Below are 22,548 nucleotides of genomic sequence, written 5' to 3'. Positions count from 1 at the left end.
AACGGCATTCCTGAACACAGACCAGGGAGTGAAAAACTGCACAGTGCCCAATATGAGAAGAAAAGCTTAAAACCACAAATGATCACAACACTTCATCCTGTATTTCTACAGTATGTGGTATGTATTGAGTACTAGATTATCTCTAAAATTTATCCTCATACTTAAGAATGCAAAAGTGCAATAACTATGGTTTTACCAAAAGTGTAACACAGACACCCCAGGCTATTTTTAATACCAACCTACTTGCACAGGCCTAGTGCATAATGTCTTCATTCTACTGGCAATACAAACCACAGCTACTTGCCCAGACAGAATTTATTGTATGGCCAGAAGCTAGAATTTATGAGAATCCCTCTTGAATGAAATAGCCAAAATACAGACTGATACCCCCAATTCTTCCCGAATTCCCTAGGAGTAACAAATTGCCAAACCCTTTCTTTCAACTCCCTCTTTTTATTGTAGGAAAATGCTAGTCAGAATAAAGCCAAGAAGAAAAACAAAGCAGAGGTCATTATCCCCTCCTATCTCTTCTGAAAAAATAGTATAAAAGTAGTTCTGACCCATGCAAAACATAGGCTTCCCAGATGCATAGCACTATTTGAAAATATTAAACCTACTCGTATGTAACACCAGTGTGAAATATAAATCATGGTGTACACGTTGCTGGATTATGTTTTAGAATGTTACTTAAAAGCTCTGCATCAAAAGCCTTGGTCAATCCAAAAGAATACTCTGCTCAAGCATCATTGGCTTAAGTAGCTAAATAGAAGCCAGTACATCAAACATCTTCTTTAGCTCAAAACTGCTGAGTCAGGATGACCAAAACAAGTGATCTTTAAAAATCAAAGTTACTAAGGAGAAGTTACCACACTGCTTCAGACATGAGAACTGTATAAAATACAGCAACAGTACTTCCAAATTTTTATGCTTTATAGCATTAGACAATGATTCATCTAATTCAGCATCCTGTCTCCACAATTTAGTTACTTTCTACTACTTAATTTAAGGGTGAAATGCAATTAACCAATTGTTGAATGATAGAGCAGAGGACACAATGGAAATTCTTTCCTGACCCACAGAGAAGATACATTAACTCAATAAAATGTAGTATTTGACTAGTTGTGTTATAATTCAGCTATTAGCTAAGACAGAGATGATACAAATAAAACTATTTAAAAGTTTTCAAAAAATGTCTTTTTCAAAAGAATTCAACTTATCCACTTCAGCCCAAGATACCCCACTTTTTCATGATCGAGCTATTTCCAGGTGAGCCTGCCTTTAAGTGAAAATGGAACGTGTCCATTTAGGTGCTACGGAATAAGGGGGGGGGGGGTTAAACATAACAAAAGGGTAATGTGGTTTTTGGAAAGTGATGTAAACATTTTAGTTTCATTTTCAGCTGCTTGTGGTTGAAACTGTGCCGATCCATACCAGCAAGGATCAACAACTTACAGCTTGAGTACTATGCTAGGTTTATCTAGATAGCTCAATTTTACTGGTATGTGAGTGCAAAGGATTTATTTTCCACAAAACCCTGTTCTAACAGACTCCTGCCAGAAGCAAACTGCAAACTCGCTCTTAATCTTCTATTAACCTTTCTATTTTTATATTATTTAACACCATATTTATTATTCTATAGCCAGAAGCACATACACAATTCATCCTCACTAATATGGGAGGGAAGAGATTCCTTGCAACTTTTATAATTGCTTTCAAAATTTAAAGATCTCTTAATCAATGACAAAATATTTTTGATTGCCACATCTCTGGAAGTACGAGATTCAACTGCACCTTGCTTTTATGGGAATTCTGTAGAGAGACTTCCATAGTAGCATCACTGTTGTACATGAATACTCTTATAGTGTAAAATCCCAAGGAATCTCTCCTTTTTCAGCCATCAGCTCTCCATGAGAAAAAACAATGCTGTTTTATATTCAAGGCTCGCTTGAATTCTACTGTGACTTGCACATGAACAAGCATAGAAGTTGGAAGTGAAATACAAGCCCTTGCAACAGCTTTTGGACTTGTCCTTTTATTCATGTGTCAGGCCTTTCTGAGCCAGGATGTCAACTTGGAAACTCAATAAGCTAAGTCAATGTTTTAAAGAGCTGAGAACTGGCCACATTTCAGAGCTTTCCCTCACTAGGGATAAACTATGTCTAAAAAAAGATATCCTGATTCTAGATTAACTTCTTTTGTAATGAAATCCTTTAAAATTTCCTTTGTTTATTAGAGGGCAACCTTTCAGTTCATAGGTATATTATTGACACAAATATTTTTGAAAGAAAATCTGATGGCCCCCACATATTCCATGCTTTGAAAATCTGTCTGTTCTGACATTCTGATGAAAACATCCCACCGCCTAACACTGAAAACTGATGGACAAAACTCTTACTGCAGCAAGGGCTGGGAAGAACTTTGCACTTTGAAGTTAATTTCTATGAAGGGAACACACATCTGATTCATGCAGGCTGTCTTTTAGAAGACTATTAATTGCATAAAATAATCTAAGGAAATAAAACCCGTCAAATAAATACACCTGCCTGTAACCTCATATTCTTTAAAGCTTACATTAGAGGATATTTTATATGATGAGAAATAAAACAGATTAAAACTATTAACTCATCTATTTACAGAACTGTGACAATTTCAGAACAAAAGCTTGACTAAACAAGCATGGAGAAATTCTTATGTTGCTTGTGGTAAATATCTTAAGATGTGATGTGATCCCACAAGCATTACTTCCAAGATCTACATTTACTTTTCTTTACCATGGTTAATTACCAGGGATAAAAGTTTAAAACAACAATGACATGAAATTAGACAAAAGTAGGTAAACATGAGAAGGGGAAACTTGGCCTACACAGAACACTGAGTTAATTTTTAATTTGCTTTCTGTGGTTTTTAATACAAATTTTGTGACTGTGTTCTGGATGGTTTATTTGTTGAAAGGAAGATTAGAATGTGAGATGCTTAAAAATGGCCAAGGCTTTTGAGGGCTTGTGCTACAAAGCATCTAATGGTCTCTATTAATGGATTTCCCAACACATTTGACAAGTGAACATTCCAAAGACAACTGAAATTAATTCTAAGGGCTTTGGTATATCCAGGTCCTTGAAAATAGGTCATTCAATATTTGACTTGTTATGTAAGCTGCGTTTTCAGCACTGCTGCCATAGTAAGAAAGACCAGTCAGCAAGGTAGGAACTGAGGGGGTTTGTCCTCAAACTTGAGTACCCTGTCTGCCCAGGGACACCATACTCGTGAAAGATCCATGTGGAGAAATACTGTCCCTTTTACAACAAATAACCACCCAAAATACAGGAAAGGGACTAGAAGGAAGCGTAACCCATTTGGAAGTACAGGAAGATACATCAACAACAACAGAGGTCTGCTGCAGTACATCTGCAAGGAGTGGAATTAGCTCTGAATGGAAGAAAACTGTGATTTCCTGGTTACCAACATGGCAACCCTGTACACAGAAGCCAAAAAATGGCAACTCTCCTTCCCTTTGTAAACCAAAAGGAAGGCACATTCACTGATCTACCAGCAATAACACTTACCTGTGCCAGGAGTACAGAAAAGACAAGTCAGCCAAATTTTTTCCACTGTTGTTCCACTCAAGGTTTCAATACCCAAGTTACAGGATTTGGGGTTTGAGGCTTTCTGGGGATTATTTCCTAGGGCTAAGCATGACCTGTTCATAGTTTTACAAGCTATCCTTAAACAACCAATGTTGGGCATTATACTAAGTTGTGCTACAGCTCTGCAGAAGCAGCCCCACGAAATTATAATTGACTGGTATCAGAGAGGATTAGTCAGAATTCCAACACTCCTGACTGCAACAGAACCTAGTTAGGGCCTGAGCAATCCCTTGACTGGAATAACCTGCATCAGTTCACTTTATTAAACCCCAAGGAATGCAAAATAAGTCTGTTTTCATCGCGAACAACATTTTCCTTCCCATGCCTTTTAAACCACTCATGGCCTTGTTTAGGTGAATTTCCACACTCAAGGTAATTTGAGGATTAATTAGATTGTACTTAAAAAAAACTACTGAAAATGGAAATTACTGCTGCATATAAATGATATGTATTAGTGTAACACAGTCTTAAATCCTAAAGAAGATATATTTCAGCACAAAAACTAAATCTGGCTCATCATAAGTAAATTAAAAGAGTTAATGAATCTCACGATTCTGTCTTTCACTAAAAGGACTAATCAGATTTACTTTACAATCCTAAACAAATGCTACATGTAGGAACCCTTATTTGGTTATCTAACTAACTGCCAATGTATCTGAAAAATACAATAAATTCCTAAGGATGTGAGCAGTTTAAAAGCCCCCAGAATGTAAGGTATTACTTTTATAACTACAAAACCACATTTGACTCATTTACTTAAGAAAAAACAAATCTTAGCCCTGTTCCATATTGAAATATTAACAATGAATTAACATTTTAAAAGACTCTGTGGGATTATTTTCTCAAACAAAACTACGGAACAGTTTTTGCCTTCACTGAATTCCCTGATGATTCCGTGTTACTTTTTTATTTAAAGTACATGGCAAAGGGTCACTAGAAAGGTATTAAAGTATAAAAAACCAACCAAAAAAATGCTAGGCTTTTTTTAAACCCAGCAATATTTTTTGATTTTTCTTGCTACCCTGATGAATAAGTCACCTCATGTTTGCAGAAAAGGTTGATTGCAGTAATTTACTCAGAGGTTGGCATATCTGACATTATTTCTCATCAGAGTGTTCAACTAACCACATGAGGCAACAGGAAGGCTTGTATGAGGTATATTCATGTCATGGTTCCCTGGTATTAAAGACTGACTTTATGCAACTTGAATATAAACATTCTATGAGAAATAATACACTAAATATAAACACTGTTTAGAAACACAGGATTCAATTAACTCCCTAATCTTTTGTGCCAAATCACTGAAACTGATAAACATAAATCTTATTTTCCAGATGGCATATCAGATCTACCCAGCTGCTGCTGACTGGTAAAACAGCTTTCAAAAATGATTATGACACATAAATATATCCCTTTACCCAACTACACATGAATAAATTATTCCTTTAAAGGGCCAATAGGACCTGTGCAGAGCTCTTCTTTAGCTCAGACAAACTTCAATGGTGAAAAATTTAAATTTAAATGGTGAAAAATCATACCTAGAAAACATTCAAAACTTTCATTCAATACTGTAAAATTGTTGCATTTGACAATCTGCTTGTATTTTCAAAAATACAAAGAAAGAAATGTAAGTTCAGCAATTACCAAAAACTCACAAGCTTTTTCAAAATATAAGTTCACACAGAGCAGCCAGATATTTTACACATATCTAGTACAAAATAGAAATGAAAAATGCTGCTATTGAAGATGTTGAGTGGCCCATTCAAAGGCACACACTCCAAAGAACACTCCCATTTGAGAACTTCTGTGGCAAAGGGGTCCTCAAAGAAGTAAGGGAAGAGAAGCACAATAATTCTCCCCCAGAAGTGAAATGAGGGGGTCATGGAGAAGTGGGACACCACCAGTGGCCATGTTTCAGTTTTCTCAGGAATGGAAACTTTTGAAACTTTTTTCTGGATAGGTTCCCTTCAGATGAAATTAATAAAATTCATATTGATGGAGACAGGCATATTTCTACAAAGAGCCAGTTTCAATATTAGCTAGAACACTACTAACAGTTGTTAGGAAAATTATTAAAAGGCTTTTGTATTATCATAGAATCATTAAGGTTGGAAAAGACCTCTAAAATCATTGAGTCCAACCCCTAACCCAGCACTTCCAAGCCCACCATTAAATCTTCCTGCCCTCCATGCCAGATCATTCTTTGTTTACGAATTACTGCTACCAAACAGTTAAAATTTGAAATTCCCCTTCACTAACTAGATGGTCAGATTTGTGTTCCCAGTTTGCAGATGCCTACCAGGTCTTAAGTTTCCCTTTTCATTTTCAAAACCAGCCTTCATTTACATTTCCCATTATCAGTTTTCCTCCTGCCAGATCTGTTTTAAGCCTACTTAGAATTCTTAGCTTTACCTGCTCCTCCTAACTTGATTCAGTTTTTGTCCTTTGTGCGTTTCTTACTCAATAGTTTCCATAACAGAACAAAAGACACAGATTTATGCTCCATGGTAACATCCAGTTCTTTCATCTTACAAGCAGACAGGAACTAAAGCAGCATAGAAGAAGAACTACAGATTCAGCTTTATTTCATCCATAACTCCCTCCCTTAGTGTTGATAAAAACCTGCTGAACTGGTCTGTGATGCTGCTTTCCTGCAAGTGCAGCTCTGGAGACTGAAGAGGTCCAAAACGTGGATTTGTGATAAACAATCCAACCCAAAGTTTACCACAACTGACTGAGAATTTTGGGTTTCTTCTGGTTTTAAGTTTCCTTACTGAAAATGGCTAACCAACTTTATCTGAAGTTTTCCAAAGTGCAGGCTGGGAAAATATGTCATGCAAAATTTCAGACCAAACAATCTAAATTGAAAACAGAAAAGACAGTGAGAGAGGTCAAGCAATCAGCACAAGCAGTACTAATAATTGTGCACTGCAGGCAGTCATCCTATTCACTATTACAATAACACCATTTGGAAATTTTGTTAGCTTGGCAACTCAATTACCTTGAATTCTTCAACAATAATAGTTAAGGCTTCATGTCCAGCTTTTCTCATGTCTTCTAATTCCTGCTTATGCTTTTCCTGTACAAAAATATGGAAAAGATTATATACAACATTAGCACCCGACATAACACAATTTTAATTAGGAGAATAAATACCAATGATTCTCCTCAGTTTTGGTGTCTTTCATGAAGAAATGTACACAGCTTGATCCTTTAGATATTTTATACATATATATATATATAGGTATATATATGCTAAATTCAAGTAGGTCCCAGTATTAAACTTATTTTTATTTCTTAATTTTACTTTATAGACCCCAGATGATTCTAAATGGTTCTCCAAATTTTGTTTTTAGAACTTTCTTTGTTTCTTGGTATACCTGTGGATGGCAGGACTTTCAAATCACCCTCTTAGTGAATATTATTTACTGCCTCTACCAATGAGAATGTTGAGATGAAGTAGTATCAGGTTCCATTTCCTCAGAAATGCACACCTTTCTCCTACTTATGTAGCTCCTCTTTTATCTTTTGTTTTATTCTAAAGATTCCCAGGAAAGTCTTCTTGCAAAAGAAATCCTGAATATATTTTTCAAACAAAGCTGCATCGTTCGCTTTTTATTTTCTGCACAGTTATTATGTAAAAGGAACCTGGACAGAAACATTCTGGCATTTTTTCCTTTATCTAACAGTTTGCTAAGTCTGCAACGTGAACACCTTGCTGGATTCTCATCAGCATTTCCCACTATCAATGAGCAGCACCACTTCTTCCAATCACCACTTAGTAAGAAGATGAAAAACATCCCCTCCCGCCTTATTCTTTGCTTCAGGGTCTGTTCTGGTACCAGTGCCTATGGCAGGACGTAGTTGCTTTAAATCACAGTGGATTTAAATCATCTTTGGATTTTCTTGGTGCAGAAAGCAGAAACACATTAATCACAAATGTTACCGGGCAGTGATCATAGGACAAAACCATACACAACTTACACTGTATAATTTTTGCTTTTTGGGTCAAAAAAGAGTTGAATTTAATTAATACAATTCTATGTTTCCTAAGACCTGTGTGTTTGGAATAAGCAAAACCTAGTGTCTAACAAAGCATATTCAATTCTGTTGTGTAACAACATGTAACACCGTTAAAATTAATTAATCAGTCTGTGACTATATTTACCTAGAGGTTTCTGCTCTGTCATTTGATTCCCTTCTCCTGAAAGGGTCATCTTAGCAAAAAGTGGGAAACTACAGCTACACAATCCTTGTATCCCTGGCCCAAATATAATGAGACATTCAGATTTTCTTTAATAAAACTGTGGGCTTTTGTGAAACCCTGCAAGAACAACTGCTAAGTAGCAGAAGAACTGAAGATGAAAATATTTTGATGTGTAAATAAACTACTACATCAGACAACAATACACAACGTGGGTACATCAGTTTAATCCCACTGTGGTGCAACCATGTATGACTGACATCACAAATAATTCAAACTCTGATATTGTACAGGTTAAAAAACCCCAGTTCTTTTGACTGAGGACATAAGACATCCCATTCTGGTAGAAAGCACAGTGCCTCTCACTCGCATTACCAGGCAAAGCAAAACACAGAGCAAAAAATGCACTCTGTCCCCTTACAATAAATTCCTCAAGTTTTTCAGAACCAGTGACTTGTTGAAGGTCATGTCCTAATTGGGAACTGGTAACACAAGATGAAGCACTGACACCAAGGCATTCCTGTAACACCAGTTAGGAGTCTTTTATTCCTGTAGGAAATGTTCAAGGCAGTTATATGAATTGCTGCTGACTGCCTATCTTCTGTAAGGCTGTGGTACCTTCAGAGGCAGCTGCAAGTCTGAACCAGAAAGTAATGCACTCTCTTCCCTCCTCATTTCTGTACTCATGCAAGAAGGGAAACTATAGTTCCCTGCAGGTAACTGAAGTAGAAGACAAATTTCAAATTATGCAGCTTTGCTTTACACAATTACATCATTAAAACTCTTCATACTGGACTCCATTGCACTGAGATTTTCGTCTCTGTAAAATCAACTCTTCTCTCTTTCAGAGCATCATTCAAAAAAATTATAGATAACATCTAGCACTTAAGTTCTTATTTGAAGACATACATATTTCCTTCAATTCACCCAAGCACAGAGAAAAAATAGTAATACTCAATGCAACAGAACTAAATCAATGAGAAATTGAGGTAAATATGATGAGAACCAGTCCATAATGGCTAATTAATATACACACTAGAGTGTGCTATTGTGTATAAAATACAGATTGGTCACTATTTCTGTTCATGTGAAATAAGAATGTGAGCTCTATAGAACTAAGACACAGGAGCATCTCCAGGTCTCTAACAAAGCAAATATCTTCACTTTAGTCCTATCATCAACATCCTAGTGAAAGATACAGCTATGAACCTAAAGATAAGGACAAATATAGGGAGGAGAGAAAGATTTCAGATTTCCCGAGATAACCAAAACCCCCACATTACACACAGCCTTAAGCTCACCACAGGAATCAAGGAGACACTGTGATTTATTTCATACAAGTAAATATCATTTGTACCTGGAGCATAACAATGGAAGGTGAATAATGAAGTGAGGTAGCAAACAAACTTTCACAAGCAACTGCCTAACATCGTGGTGGTGAGGACATTTCCTGCTGAGTTAGAACCGAGTTGAGCCAGAGTTGAGTGAGTGTGAACAGACCAGCCTGCTGGGAGTATTATGACTGATTAAATGTGAAAAACTATGCAAAGGAAATAGTAGGGAAGAGCCTGAACATGCTCCAAACCGAAACATAACTACAGTTCCCATACCACTCTCCGAGCATTTGCAGTGTCTAACAGGGATCTCTACCCTGTCACATTAAGACATTAATATTTTGTGAAGAACAATTATAATTTGTATCTGCTCTTTTTTTCCCTACAGGGTGCGCATACAGAGACTCTCCACTGAAGAGGACATTAAACAATAAAAAGAAGTGCTGAAGCTAACGTGTTGTTAGTATGTAAATAGCACCTACAAATGGCTCAGAAAGCCTTCTCTGGCTGCCTTGAGGTTTTTAAAATATTACACAGACATTTACTTCTTTGGGATAAAGCTACAAACGTGCCAGGGCAACTTATGTCCTGGATGCTTTCCTACTTCCCCACATAATCTAAAGGGTGGGACACGATAGCAAGAGGAAGCAAGGAAGAAGGAGCGAACAGGAGAACAATTCCAGGGAAGCTGAGAAGAGAACACTTCCATTAAACAACATAGTAAGCATGAAAGGAATTCTGAGCTTCATTAGGATATTTTCATGTCTCTTATCTCAAAAGCATCAGTCTTCAGATCAAATTAAATTCCACCATGGTCCATGAAGAACAAACTATTAATATGGAAAGGGTTGCCAGCTGTCATCAATGGCTACTGATACTGAAGCCAGTTGTAACACCCAACACAACTTTATATAGCACATGTATTTAAAAATGTATCAGCATTTATGAAGTTCTTTACTGTAGTACACTTCATGATATATATAGCTATGTATGAAAAAACTACACTAGGAGAGTTTTCCTTCTTTCTGTAGATAGGAGACTGACCTCCACACTGCAAGGGTCTGGAAAAAGGATGGCTTAGGGAAAGAGGATCATGTTAGGAAATACTTAGGCAAGCTGGACACAATTAAGTCCGTGATGCCTGACAGGAGGAACCCACAAGTGCTGAGGGAGCTGGCAGATGTAATTGTGAGGCTCTGCTCAATAGCTGTGGACTGATCACAATGACCTGGAGAAGTGTCTGAGAACTGGAGGTAGTGAATGTCATTCCTGTCTTCAAGAAATGAGAAGAAACCACAAGGAGCTACACGTTGGGCAGTGGGAAGTACCTGGGAAGGAGATTGTGCTGTTTTTTCCTGGGACAGAGTGAATTTTTTCACAGTAGGGAGCTACATTTTGGATTTCTACTGAAATAAGCATTAGTAACTCATGGATATTTTAGTTACTGGTGGCCTTTGACACTTTTCTAAAATCCTCATTGGAGAAGCTGCCTAAGTGTGGTCAGGAGAAGCTGAAAGTGAGGCGGATTGAAAACTGGCTGAACTGGCACGCCCAAAAGGTGGCAGTCTGTCCCAGTGGACAAGAATTTGAACATGAGGCCAGCAATCCCAGACTGCATAAGGCTAAATAGTGCCCCCAGGTCACGAGAGGTGATCCTACCCCTCTACTCAGCACTATCAGGGCCATTCCTGGAGTAGTGAGTCCAGTAGAAAAAAACAGATGGACATACTGGAGAGAGACCAGCAAAGGGACACAAAGATAATGATGGGCTGGGACCATCCTTCACATGAAGAGAGACTGAGAGAGCTGTGACTGTTTAGTCTGGAGAAGGCTCGGGGGGGTCTTATCAATGCATATAAAGACCTGAAGGAATGGTACAAAAAGAGCAGTCAGGTTCTGCAATGGGCTGCCCAGGGAGGTCGGTGGAGTCACTGTCCCTGGAGGTGTTTGAAGAAAGACTGGATGTGGCACTCAATTTAATTGATAAGGTGGTGCTAGGTCATAGGTTGGACTTGATAATTTCCAAGCTCTTTTCCAACCTAGTTGATTCTGTAATTGTATTTACCAAGTCCTAATACACTAGGTATTATTCCTGAGGCTACTTGGTTTTTCTCAAAACTTTTCCACAGAAAGTACTAAAAGAGATCCTACAAAGCAAACAGTGCAGTGCTGCATATTTATCACAGGTGAGCCCTTCCAAAGGACCCGCTGCCTACAGCTCACTACAGTATATATGTTGTTTCCTAATATTTATTCTGGATACAGTCTTTTATTACCAGTTTCAAACATATGAATCTTCATATGTCAAAACAAATAGTAACCAAACCCACAATTTATATCAACAAAACTGTAACTAGAGATACCTTATGTGCCAAAAATTGGTAACATTTCCATCTGTAGCTCTGTTAACCTTTGAGAAGTAATCAACATATGCTTTAGAAATAGAACTAATTGAAGGAATGTATATTGAATTTTCATAGAGTTGTATTATTCGTAACACATAATGATGTTCACAGCACATTCCTAGAGGATACCTTCAGTCTTTTCATGGACGTTTAAAAACCCAAGACGACTACAAAGAAACTTGACACTCAGTCAAGTAGCTTCAAAAGCATGCAGGAATAAATTTCACTTAAGCATGAATAAAAACTTTCCAAACTTCTAGAAAATATAAAATAAGAACTCATAGCATCATTGTATGCAAATGCTCTAATAATTTTTTGTTGAGCTGTAAGATTAACATATCTTTGAAATTTTTCCAATGTAATAAGAAACCTAGTCTTCTTCCCTGTTTTTGCAATATAGAAAATAAGTTTCATTATAACATAAGCAATCCTACTCAGCACAAAATTAACAGAAAGAAAAGTTACATCTTTACATTTAAATGTCCTTTTCATTTTCAGCATGTGAACTATTTTCTTTGGCTGCCTCTTGAATTAAAACTTGGGGAGCAAACCATGGTGATATGCTTATCTCTTCTTTCAATCTTAACTCCTTTTCTGAATTGTAAATACATTTTGGAAGACTAACAGCATTCCAAAGCAGACATACTATATGAAACCTAGCTGATCAACAGCTGATTTTCCCATCAAAGTACAAGCAAAGCATCTTCAACACAAATTGTTGCCATGCTCATTCTGGGCTACAAATGCATTTTTGTTTGTTGGTTTCCTGAAGACAAGTGATGATATGCAAGTTGAACAAAACTCACTGGGCAACCAGAGACACAAGTATCCATCTTTGCATCAAGTTGCTGTATTTGTTTCATAAGAAAATTGACAAGAATTTAGATCAGAAAATAGAATAATCAGCAGCCTGGGAAATTTAGCATCAAATCAAAGAGCTTGGGATAAAGTAAATACCAAGAAAAACAGGCACTGAAGAAGATGACAACACAGCCTTTTAAAGACTTTCTTAGCTGAAGATCTGCATGAAAAGCTTCTCTTGACCTTGTTGTTCCAGAGAAAAGAGGGATATGAAATAAAATCAAACACTTGTCAGTTAGACCATCTTGCCCAAAGCAGAACACAGACATCATCTGCAACTGAACTCCCATTTTCCTGCATCAGAGAACTGCTACCAGGCTGGAAACTTGAAGATTAACTTGTTGGTTGTTTTACTTTCTTAAAAAGTCGTATATAGTCTAAGCATGAAGGGGAAAAAAAAAATCCAAAGAGATAGAAGTTACACCTTTTCCAGAGAAAACAACTATATAAAGGAAACAGGAGAAATAACTACTGCTCGCTTATTTTAATATACTGCTATGGATTCTGCAAGAAAGGGATTTTTGCCTAACCTCAGAAAAATTCAAGCTGGAAGGAAGCATCTCCCACAGTCCAGAAAGAGGTACCCAAATCACAGATAGATTTTATAAGAAGTCCTTCTCACTTCCAGTGTCTCTTAGGGAGCTGGTAATGCAGCTCCACATTCTGAACGACTCTATTTTGCTTCCTGTGAAACCTCACACTGAACATGGATAGGTTTCATAGTACAGGCTCCTATTTTAACATGGCAGATATATTTAAAACCACCAAAAATGTTATATTCCATACAACAGTGATTTAAGTTTACAGTAACTGATACTTTGACTAGTTTACCATTTCAAATACTGCATTAATCAGATTTTTGGTTCAGGCATTCCTGACCCTGCCCTTAATTGGCAATGAGGTAGGCCAGATTGGAGTAAAATATTCCAAATAATTCAGCCTGGGGAATATCCCCTGGATTGGAGTTATAACTTTAGTGACTGGGAGTAGGCTATTTATTTTTCTCAGTTTATGACCAAAGTATTAAATCACAAAATCACACAATCATTCAGGTTGGAAGGAACCTCTGGAGGTCATCTAGCTTAACCTCCTGCTGAAAGCAAGATCAACACTGAATTCAAACCAGATTGTTCAGATCCTTGTTCAGTGAGATCTTGAAAAACTCTGAAGATGGGGATTTCACAATCTCTCTGGCTAAGACATCTCAATGCTTATCTTCATCATAGAACACTTTTTTCCTTATAGCAAGTTACAACTTCCCATGTTTTAATCTATCACCATTTCCTGCTACATATCTCTGCAAAACCTGCCTAGCTCCATTTTTCTGACAACTTTGTAGGTATTGGCCATCTGCTATTAGGTTTCCTCTAAGCTTTTTCTTCTCCAGATTCAATCAGCGTACACTGCATTCCTCTCATCCACAGTCTAGGAGCTTCATCACAGAAGGCAATCAGGTTGGTCAGGCATAATTTGTCTTTTGGTAAATCCATGTTGGCTGTTCCCAGTCACCTTGTTCACGTGCCCAGAAACAGCTGCCAAGAGCACCTACGTCATGGTATTCTCAAAGACCAAAAGGCTGGCATGCCTGGATCCATCCCTCCATCCATCCTGCTTCTTGTCTCTTTCCAATAATCAGCGGCTTCCCCCAGTCTCTGAGTTGATGCAGAACTCTCTCATAGCAACAGCCAACTCTCTCATCACTCCTGAGCTCTGTGGTCTGAAGCTGCTTGTTTTTACAAATGACACCTCTTTTCTCCTGCTCCTTTGTGCTGAACTGGTGAAGGTCTGGCCCTGCTTGCTTCCCAGACGCCGTGCATTTGTATGTGCACGTTTGGCATGGGTCCCCAGAATCCAGTCAATTGTTGTGTTGGTTGATACATGAGGGCCTGCTTTGGGTTATTTCTTTCACCACCTCCCACCTCTGAGGTGACTAAACCCCCACTTCTTACAAGTGTTAAACTCACACATGGGAGGAGAAAGAAAGTCTTGCTTTGCTCTTTTTCAAGCAACACATAAGATGGACAAATCAAGATGACAGTATTTAATTCTCAAGAATGTGTTTAAGAACTTGGGCTTGATTAGCAAAGATGATGACAAAATCCTGACACCATCAAATTGCCTGACATCAATGAAGTTCCAGTTCTACAGTATTTGTAGCAAATAAACAACACCCAGACCTCTGCCACAAAACCCTCTTATACTTTGGAGCCTAGATATGAACCTGGGCATCTAAAGAGCAATCCAATGTGAAAACTATAACATGCATTTATTAGTTTCTCTATTTCACTTACTGTGAAACACTGATGGTACTGAACTAACAGCAAAACTAGTTACTCCAGAGGAGAAAAGTTAAGTTTGAGGACATGGGGTAGGCAGAAAATCTAACCAATCTCTTTAAAAAAATGATAAATTTAGCCTAATCTCTTCCTCAAAGCAAAGCAGTCTCATTAAAATCACCAAACCAAAGTCAAAATCAACTTCTTCTTTTTTTTTTTTTTTTTTTTTTTTGCCAAAAAACATCAGATGTAACATTCTGATAGAGTCAGCAATGATTGATACCACCCTAAGTTACTTAGAGGAAACTAAAAGCTATGTTGGGTTTAAACTGGTTTTTGGTGTTTTGGGTTTTTTTTAATCAAACTGTGATTTGAAAAAAACAGACCTATTAAATTTTAAAAATTACAGATCGTTAAGCTATGTCATCTAATCTAATTTTAAAATGTATTACTATTGACCACAAAAAGCAAATGGATTCATACATACAGATAAATATTCAGAATTCTAAAATCACAGTGAAAACAACAAAAATAGACATATACCTGTGCTTTTCAAAATACAGCCTAAGAGTAACACAACTCAAGATTCTTGACACTTTTATACACTCTATTTACTTCTTGATCATGATGATATCAACACTTAAACAAAATTGAAAGAAATATTTTCTGACAGATGCATAAATTTGAGGGAGGGACTGACCTTCCCATTACTGTATCTTACACTCATTCACTCCAGATCTATTCCATGTTGCCATTTCATCATTTCTAGAACACCCCTCACTTTCTTCTTCCCCTCACTCTCTCCTTCCCTCCAAGGATGTTAAAACCACAATTCTCATATTTGAATTTTTTATTTTTAACAACAGTAATTCCACAGCTCCCTCTTTAATCTATTCAATATGCTGCAGTTAAAAACAAAAAAGCAATCTTCCTCCTTCCCCCCTAAAAAAAACCCCAAACCAAAAAACCCCACCAAATACCCCACAGCAGAAAAAACCTTTCCCCTCCAGTAAGAACCCTGTTGTTGCTGAAAGAATGAGAGGGAGAAGCAGAGGGATTCTAATTTGGACACAAATATCGTTTCCTCTAACTCTACAAACCCAGACCATACAAACACCACCCCTTTCAAAGTTCCTCGGTTCCTTTCTCCAAACCAGCTGGCAAGGAGACAAAAACAAGCTCACTCTTCCTTTGTTGTATGTGAGAAATTAAAATGTAAATACGTTTTAAAGGCCATAGCATTAGGACTGAATTTGACAGAAAGCTTGAGCTGTGTTTTAGCTTGGTTTGAAATTTCTTGGTATTTTACACTACATCAGACCTCCCACAAATTGGCTTGCCCAGATGAGAAAAATCATGATTAAGACACGTTCTTGTTCTGAGCAGCTCCCCTCTTCAGAGGGGCACAAACACAGCTTACAGTAAGGCTCTTGGCTAAAAGTGTTTTCAAAAAGGGAAAGCAAATCCTGCTGGAATATAGCCTTCTCAACTGGATATATGCAGATTTATTAAGCATATGTAAAGGTATTTAAAGGACTGGAGGCCACATTAAAAAACGTAAAGTAGTGCAGCACCAGTTAAAAATACAACATATCAAAAAAAATGAATAAAAATGTTATTCTTCCTTAAAAAATACTATTGGGCTTCTGCTGTGCAATGGAAGATTCATCAGCTGTGGCAGTGATTGGTACAAGATAAGATAATTTAATTGGTGGTGACAGAATGGGACTGTGTTGAAGGTTGATGAAGTACTGTCACAGGAGTTGCAACATGCCTCGAAGAGCTGCTATTTTTATTTAACAAATAATAATTTCTCAAAAGAATGTGACAGTTAAGACAGACAAACTTGATGTAAGCAGGAGGGAGAGTGCCACTAGACCCACATTCATATGAAACTCTCTAACGAAAATATTATGTGAAATATGAGATATCATCACACTATTCTTGTGGTCTTCGTTAGCTACAGTATCCCCTTTCTTCCTGCATGGGAGATGTCCACTGCACTTTTGCCTAAATTCCATAAAGCCCTGAATAATTTTCCTCAGTTGACAACCGTCACCACATTTATAGTAAATAACAGCACAGGATATCTAAGACCTGCTTAATCTATCTTAAAACACCCCCACTGAATGTGTTAAAGTGACACAGACTTGCAATGTGTCTTCATAAGCAGTGAGTCCAAGTCCCAGGGACTCAGGGAACTCCCCACCAGCCCAGCTGAACACAGCTGTTTTCCCACTGGGGATTCTGTGCAGGTAACGGAACTCCCAAGGGGCAGAGATGTAATCACACTCCACATGAAACCCTGGAACTGTTCTCTCCACTGACCTTTTCTCAGGCTTTTATTTATTTATTTATTTTATTTTTTGGTGTTTTTTTTACTCTTTTAAACAAAGCATTTCACAAAAGTATTTCACAAAGTGCTTTCACAAAAGCAGGCGTCACACACTGTCTGGAACTAGGTTTTAGCTCAGAAAGATGGAAATGGATCTCCTTTTCTGCTTATCACAAACAAGAAGACTCTTCAAGCATTAGAAGTACCTTTCCAGCTATAAATTTTGAATATAAGGGAGGTTCAGAACATTCTCCATTCTTTGTTTCTTATGAGCTCAAACTGTGTTTTCCTTCAGAGCTTCCCTGAAGTTACCAAGACTTATTACAAATTCTCTGCCTAGCAGGTCAATGGAAACCTGCTTTTCAATGACACTCTCACTTCTTACTTATCTCAAAAGCCAGACTACAAACCCAGCCCTTTGAAAACCTAGCACAGAAACATGGACTGTTCTCCCTACATAAACAGGAAGTACATTAAGTGCAGGCTTACTGGCTGAAATTATTCTTAAAATATATTTTAAAAATTACAATAACTTAAGAAATTCAGAATTTCTCTCAGTCCTTTATTGCAATGCCTTAGATTATTTTCTAAGCATTATTTAGGCCTTCATTTTCATAATTTCATTTTTTCATTACGGTACTCACTTCTGGAAATTAATGTTGTTCATCCCAAGCAATGATTTGCCTGAGAATGCTTTAATTTGTAAAGCATATCCAAACCCAAAACACCGTATGTGTTTATCAACACATTCAAGTAATAGGTTTATTTTTAAGGAATTGCATGGAATTGAGAAAATCTGTTTTATCTCAATATCCTCCAGGTTTAAGAACAGATATTCTAGTTTTCATTAGTATCAGCTTTCTTTCAGTGATAAAACTTCTGCCAAGAATAGTAAAAAAGTTCTCAGTAGTTTAAGTACATGATTATTTTAAATGTCACATGCTGTTCTGGACCTTTTAAGCCTTTAATGAGGAAAAAACCTTATACAAGTCTCAGCAGCAAAATGTTATTTATTTATTTAAGAGCAGCAACAGTAAAGTAACCAATACTTTATCTCTGGAACTGCTTTCTCAATATCAGGAGTTATATAGAAGTGACCTGCTACACACCTTTGCAGTAGTTTAAAATATTAGTTATTTGCTGACACTTTGCCTGTATATTAACATTTTGGCAGTTTACTCAAGTAAAAAAGTAAAGGCATAACTAATAAGGAAGTTTCCAAGGTAACTGAGAAGGGATGAATAAATTCAACTTTGATATGTAAATCACAAGAGTTTCTTGGCTATGTAATAACTTCCAGTGGGTGAATTAGTTAGATTGGAATACATTTATACAAATAAATTTGCTTAATACTTGGCAAATTATACATTTCACCTGGGTTTAGAAACACAAGTAAACCGTGTTTCAACACCAAGTGTATACTATATACAAATAAAATTTAATACAGATTGAAAAAGTAAATTTAAACGTATAGCAGGTTAATCAAGCAATAAAAGTTTCAGTAATGTATTAAGCTGCATTCTGCAGTCATTCATAGTTTATTAATGAATTATAAACCAAATAACACGCTTTAACAGCTAAAGGGCAATGAAATTACAATCCTTCAAATTTCTCCTCAAAACATCATCCTGATATTTGCTGTGCATCTTATACCTCCAAGTGTATAAACAGGAAATACAAATTCTGTTAAAAGTATTGACTAATTGTGGCTAATATTGGCTAAGAGTTACTATTTTCGCGGTGAGTAATGCTCAAGTACTCACAATAATTACCCGGTCTCAGATGCTTTACTCTGAACACAAACAGGGCTGGAGTGGACCCAGAGACATGGAGATGCTTTGGCACCGTTCCCCACATTTTTTTAAGGGGGTGCACGCCAAGTAACAGATAACTGTCCTGCAAGCATTGCAACATCTCCCTTTTACTGTTAAATCATCTCATCTGGTTCACAGCTCATTAATAAACTATGAATGGCTGCAGACTGCTGAAAATTTTACTGCTCATTAACCTGCTACACCTTTAAATTTACTTTTTCAATCTCTATTAAATTTTATTTATATAACAGATAACTGGCCTTAAGTACTGTCTTAGCAGTACAGTAATCTAAGTTCCTTTCTACAAAGGTTTCTTATTAGAGACATTTTGCACATTTTCATTATGCCCTCAAAAATCCACCAAAATACTACTCCTACAAAAGCTAGAAAAACCTTGATGTGAAAACCGTGATGAGACAAGCTTGATGGTAAAGAACTCCAACTGATCAGTGCTAAATATATCTGGGCATTTCACAACCTTCTTAAGTAGAATTTCCATGTGAAGTAGGAAAAAAAGAAAAAGATTAATCCCTCTGAACACACTTGCTGTGAATGTGCCAATGAGGATGTGCAGTAGCTGTCACAGACTTGTGACACACTGAACATAAATCAGTGAATGCACTCAAATAAGTCCAGGATGCACTGGCATAAAACAGATCAGGACACGTACAAAGAAGAGAAGACACAAAACTCGATTTAAAAAAACCTTTTTTGCTAATACCTACCTGCACACTAAGATAATGAAAGTTATTTAAAAGTTATTTGAATACTTTTACAATCAGGGAGCCAAAGGAGGCACACAAGTGTAAAAAAATAAATGCTTGGCATGCCCTGTGACTGTAACTGAATATCAGATTATAAGGCAAGTCAGGCATCCCAAAGCTGTTAAACAACAGCACAACAGCATAAGAGAAGCATATTTTAAAAACAAAACTAGAATGCTTAGTCTTACATCCGGTCCTCCAATTAATAATTCTGAAACAAGACAACAAAACAATTAAGAAAAGAAAAATTGAAGTTTAAAAGGAAAACATAAGGCAAAAGAGCAGAATCTTTTCATAATAGAAACAAAAAGTTATTTTTCCTCGTGGATGGAAAAATAATTTAGAGGAAAGAAGACATCAAAACTGGGGGGAGAGGGGGAAACAGGCCAAAATGTAAACAGCTCTGAAATTATTAATAAATAAAGACTTTGAATAAAAATGAGTGTCTGAAAGAAGAGTACAGAGAGTAACATTAAAAAAAATTAAAGGTGAATAAATAAACGTGAGGTATCTGGCACTCACTTGAAAAAGAGGTGGGCAAGGGATTGTTGCCATACCCATAAATACCTTTAGCAGTTCAGCAAAAAGATGCACTGCTATCTGTTAAAGTGTCTTTTCTGAAATTCCCCTTTTTTTCCGTGTTCCACAATTTTAAACCCTGCTGTGACCCGTGAAATTTCCTGGAATCTCATTTATAAATTTGTTTGCAGGTACAGTACATAAACTTTTTTTTCACACCTATTTTTTTTGTTATTAACATTCTGTCTCCTCTATGTCTGCACCTAAAACCAACCTAAATATTTTCTTAGAAGATGGTGTTTAACAGGATGTAAGTCATATATTAGTTTTGTAAGAAAACATACATTTTCTAGTACTCCAGCCATAAAAACCACCTACCTCCAAGACCTGTTTCCAACCTCCTGCAGAACACCTTTTCCACGATCATAAATGCACTCTCCTGGAAGGAGAGACCAGGAAGGCGATGATAGGATGTCACCTCGTGTGTGAGGGAGGAGTTGGAATGTGTGGAGCTCTGTTTTGGGGTAGGGGATCAGTGAAGGATTTGAGGGTCGGGATTAGCAGGCAGGCCAGCCAAGTGGGAATTTCTGCACCAGACAGTCTCCAGTGGGATGAGGCAGGTGAGACCGCCTCCAAACAACAAGAGGGAGTCTCAATTCACAGGTACTCATGTGATTCCTCACGAGGGACGTTACCACGCCCAGAATATGCCGGCGGGACAATGCAGCAATCCAGGAGATTCCTGGGGCACACGGATAACAACCCCTGTAACACAGGCAGCTGAGGAACAATCCATGAGGCACCCTGTAGGACCTGAGCCTTAGAAACATAGAAGGACTCTTTGGGGATGTGGAGGTCTGCCCTGACTGCAGTGACCATGAGATGGTGAGTTCAGGAGAGGGGCAAAAACAAGGATCACAACGTTGGACTTCAGGGAAGATGGCTTTGGCCTCTTTGGGATCTGCCAGGGACATGGGACACAACCCTAAAGAGAAGGCTCCAAAAGAGCTGGTCCTTACTCAAGGATTATCTACTCCAAACTCAAGAACGATCCATAGGGACCAGCAGGAAATCGAGCACAGGCAACAGGAGGCCTGCGTGGATGAACATCACTAAACTCTGACATAAAAAGGAAGTGGAAGCACTATCTTCAAAAACAAGGAGACATACACAACCAAATATGCATCCTGGTTTACATGAATTTGTGTGATATATGGGTCTAATATATAAAAACCTCCAAAAAACTAGGTAATATTAATCAGAATCAAAATAAAGTCATCCCTCAGAGTTAAGAGGGAACAAAGTAGCCCAAAATGTCAGGTTTTTTTCCCTATCTTTATATGACTGCATTTAAAACCTTTTCCTCATAATTTGAAGCTGTATAATTTAAATGTGACATTTGTACAGGTACTCAAATGAAAAATTCCCCAAAATATCAACAGCTACAGAAAGAAATAAATGAAACAACATCTAACACCAGCAATGATTGTACTTAGGTTATTGTTACCTTTAATCCCAGCTAGGTGTTACTGCAGGACCAAGTGAACTTCCTTTGGATCATTCTGTACTGTTCTGTCAAAGTTTTACTCAGGATAATCTTCCTCTCTCCTGCCTTTCTAAACACCATTCAAACAAGGAGCCTATCTGACCCGCTTTTTTACACACAAAAATGTTATTTAAAGTGAAGTCACGCTACTAACCAATTCATTTCCAATCATGATTCTTCGCAAAAACAGTAATACTGCTAAATAAAATAAGCATATTAAAGTCCCTCTTTCAATAAATTTTTTTAAGATGTTCCCTAAAGAAAGGTGAAACCAAAAAAAAATGGTTTCCAAAAGAAAAAATTGTTGGTGTTTTCAAAGCAACTACAGATTTATTAAGTTGGAAGAACACAAGTCAGTTGTCAAAAGATAAAAAAGGAGTTTATTTCAAAAAGAAGGGTCACACCACAGCAACTATATTGATCTTTACTAAAACAGCCTGCTTAACTTCCAGAAAGAGATGATGATGGGAAAAAATGTGTATAACCGCAACTAGAATTTTCCAGCGGCAATGCAGCATTTCTTCAAATGTGACTGTGGTAAATCAAAGAAATAGCAGAGAAAAGTATGATCCAGTTCTTAGTGAATCATCAAAACCAGTTGTCTGTAGATAGACCAAACATCAGGAGCCTTATCAGCTAAACAATCTGTCCGAAGAATTAAGTTCCTGCTCAGAGCAGCTGAAACCACGCATTATTTTCTCTTCTCAAATTAAGTGCTCCCTCACTGATTTGCAAACGAGAGAACATCACCTACTAAACAGGAAAGCTCATTTTGCTATTGATGGTTCTGACTGTATTAAAAATTGGAATTTGGTAGTTTTAAAATGCAGCCTTTGCTTTTTTCAA

At 37.2% G+C, this 22,548-nt stretch overlaps 1 protein-coding gene across 4 annotated transcripts in view; it reads right to left on the bottom strand.

The window, feature by feature from the left end:
* Window positions 1–22,548, bottom strand: part of CCDC91 (coiled-coil domain containing 91) — a 117,367-nt gene that overhangs the window by 57,137 nt on the left and 37,682 nt on the right. For all 4 annotated transcript variants that reach the window (XM_042050709.1, XM_042050706.1, XM_042050707.1 and 1 more), the window contains one exon: window positions 6,646–6,723. In XM_042050709.1, the coding sequence (XP_041906643.1) occupies window positions 6,646–6,723 (78 nt within the window). The remainder of the gene's footprint in view (window positions 1–6,645; window positions 6,724–22,548) is intronic.

The sequence above is a fragment of the Corvus kubaryi genome, unplaced genomic scaffold (genome assembly GCF_017639235.1).
Source record: "Corvus kubaryi isolate FWS band 111438036 unplaced genomic scaffold, C.kubaryi_AGA036_p1.0 74, whole genome shotgun sequence".
NCBI classification, from domain to species: Eukaryota; Metazoa; Chordata; class Aves; order Passeriformes; family Corvidae; genus Corvus; species Corvus kubaryi.
Note: the sequence above shows the minus strand (reverse complement) of the source record. Positions and strands in the feature narration are given on the sequence as shown.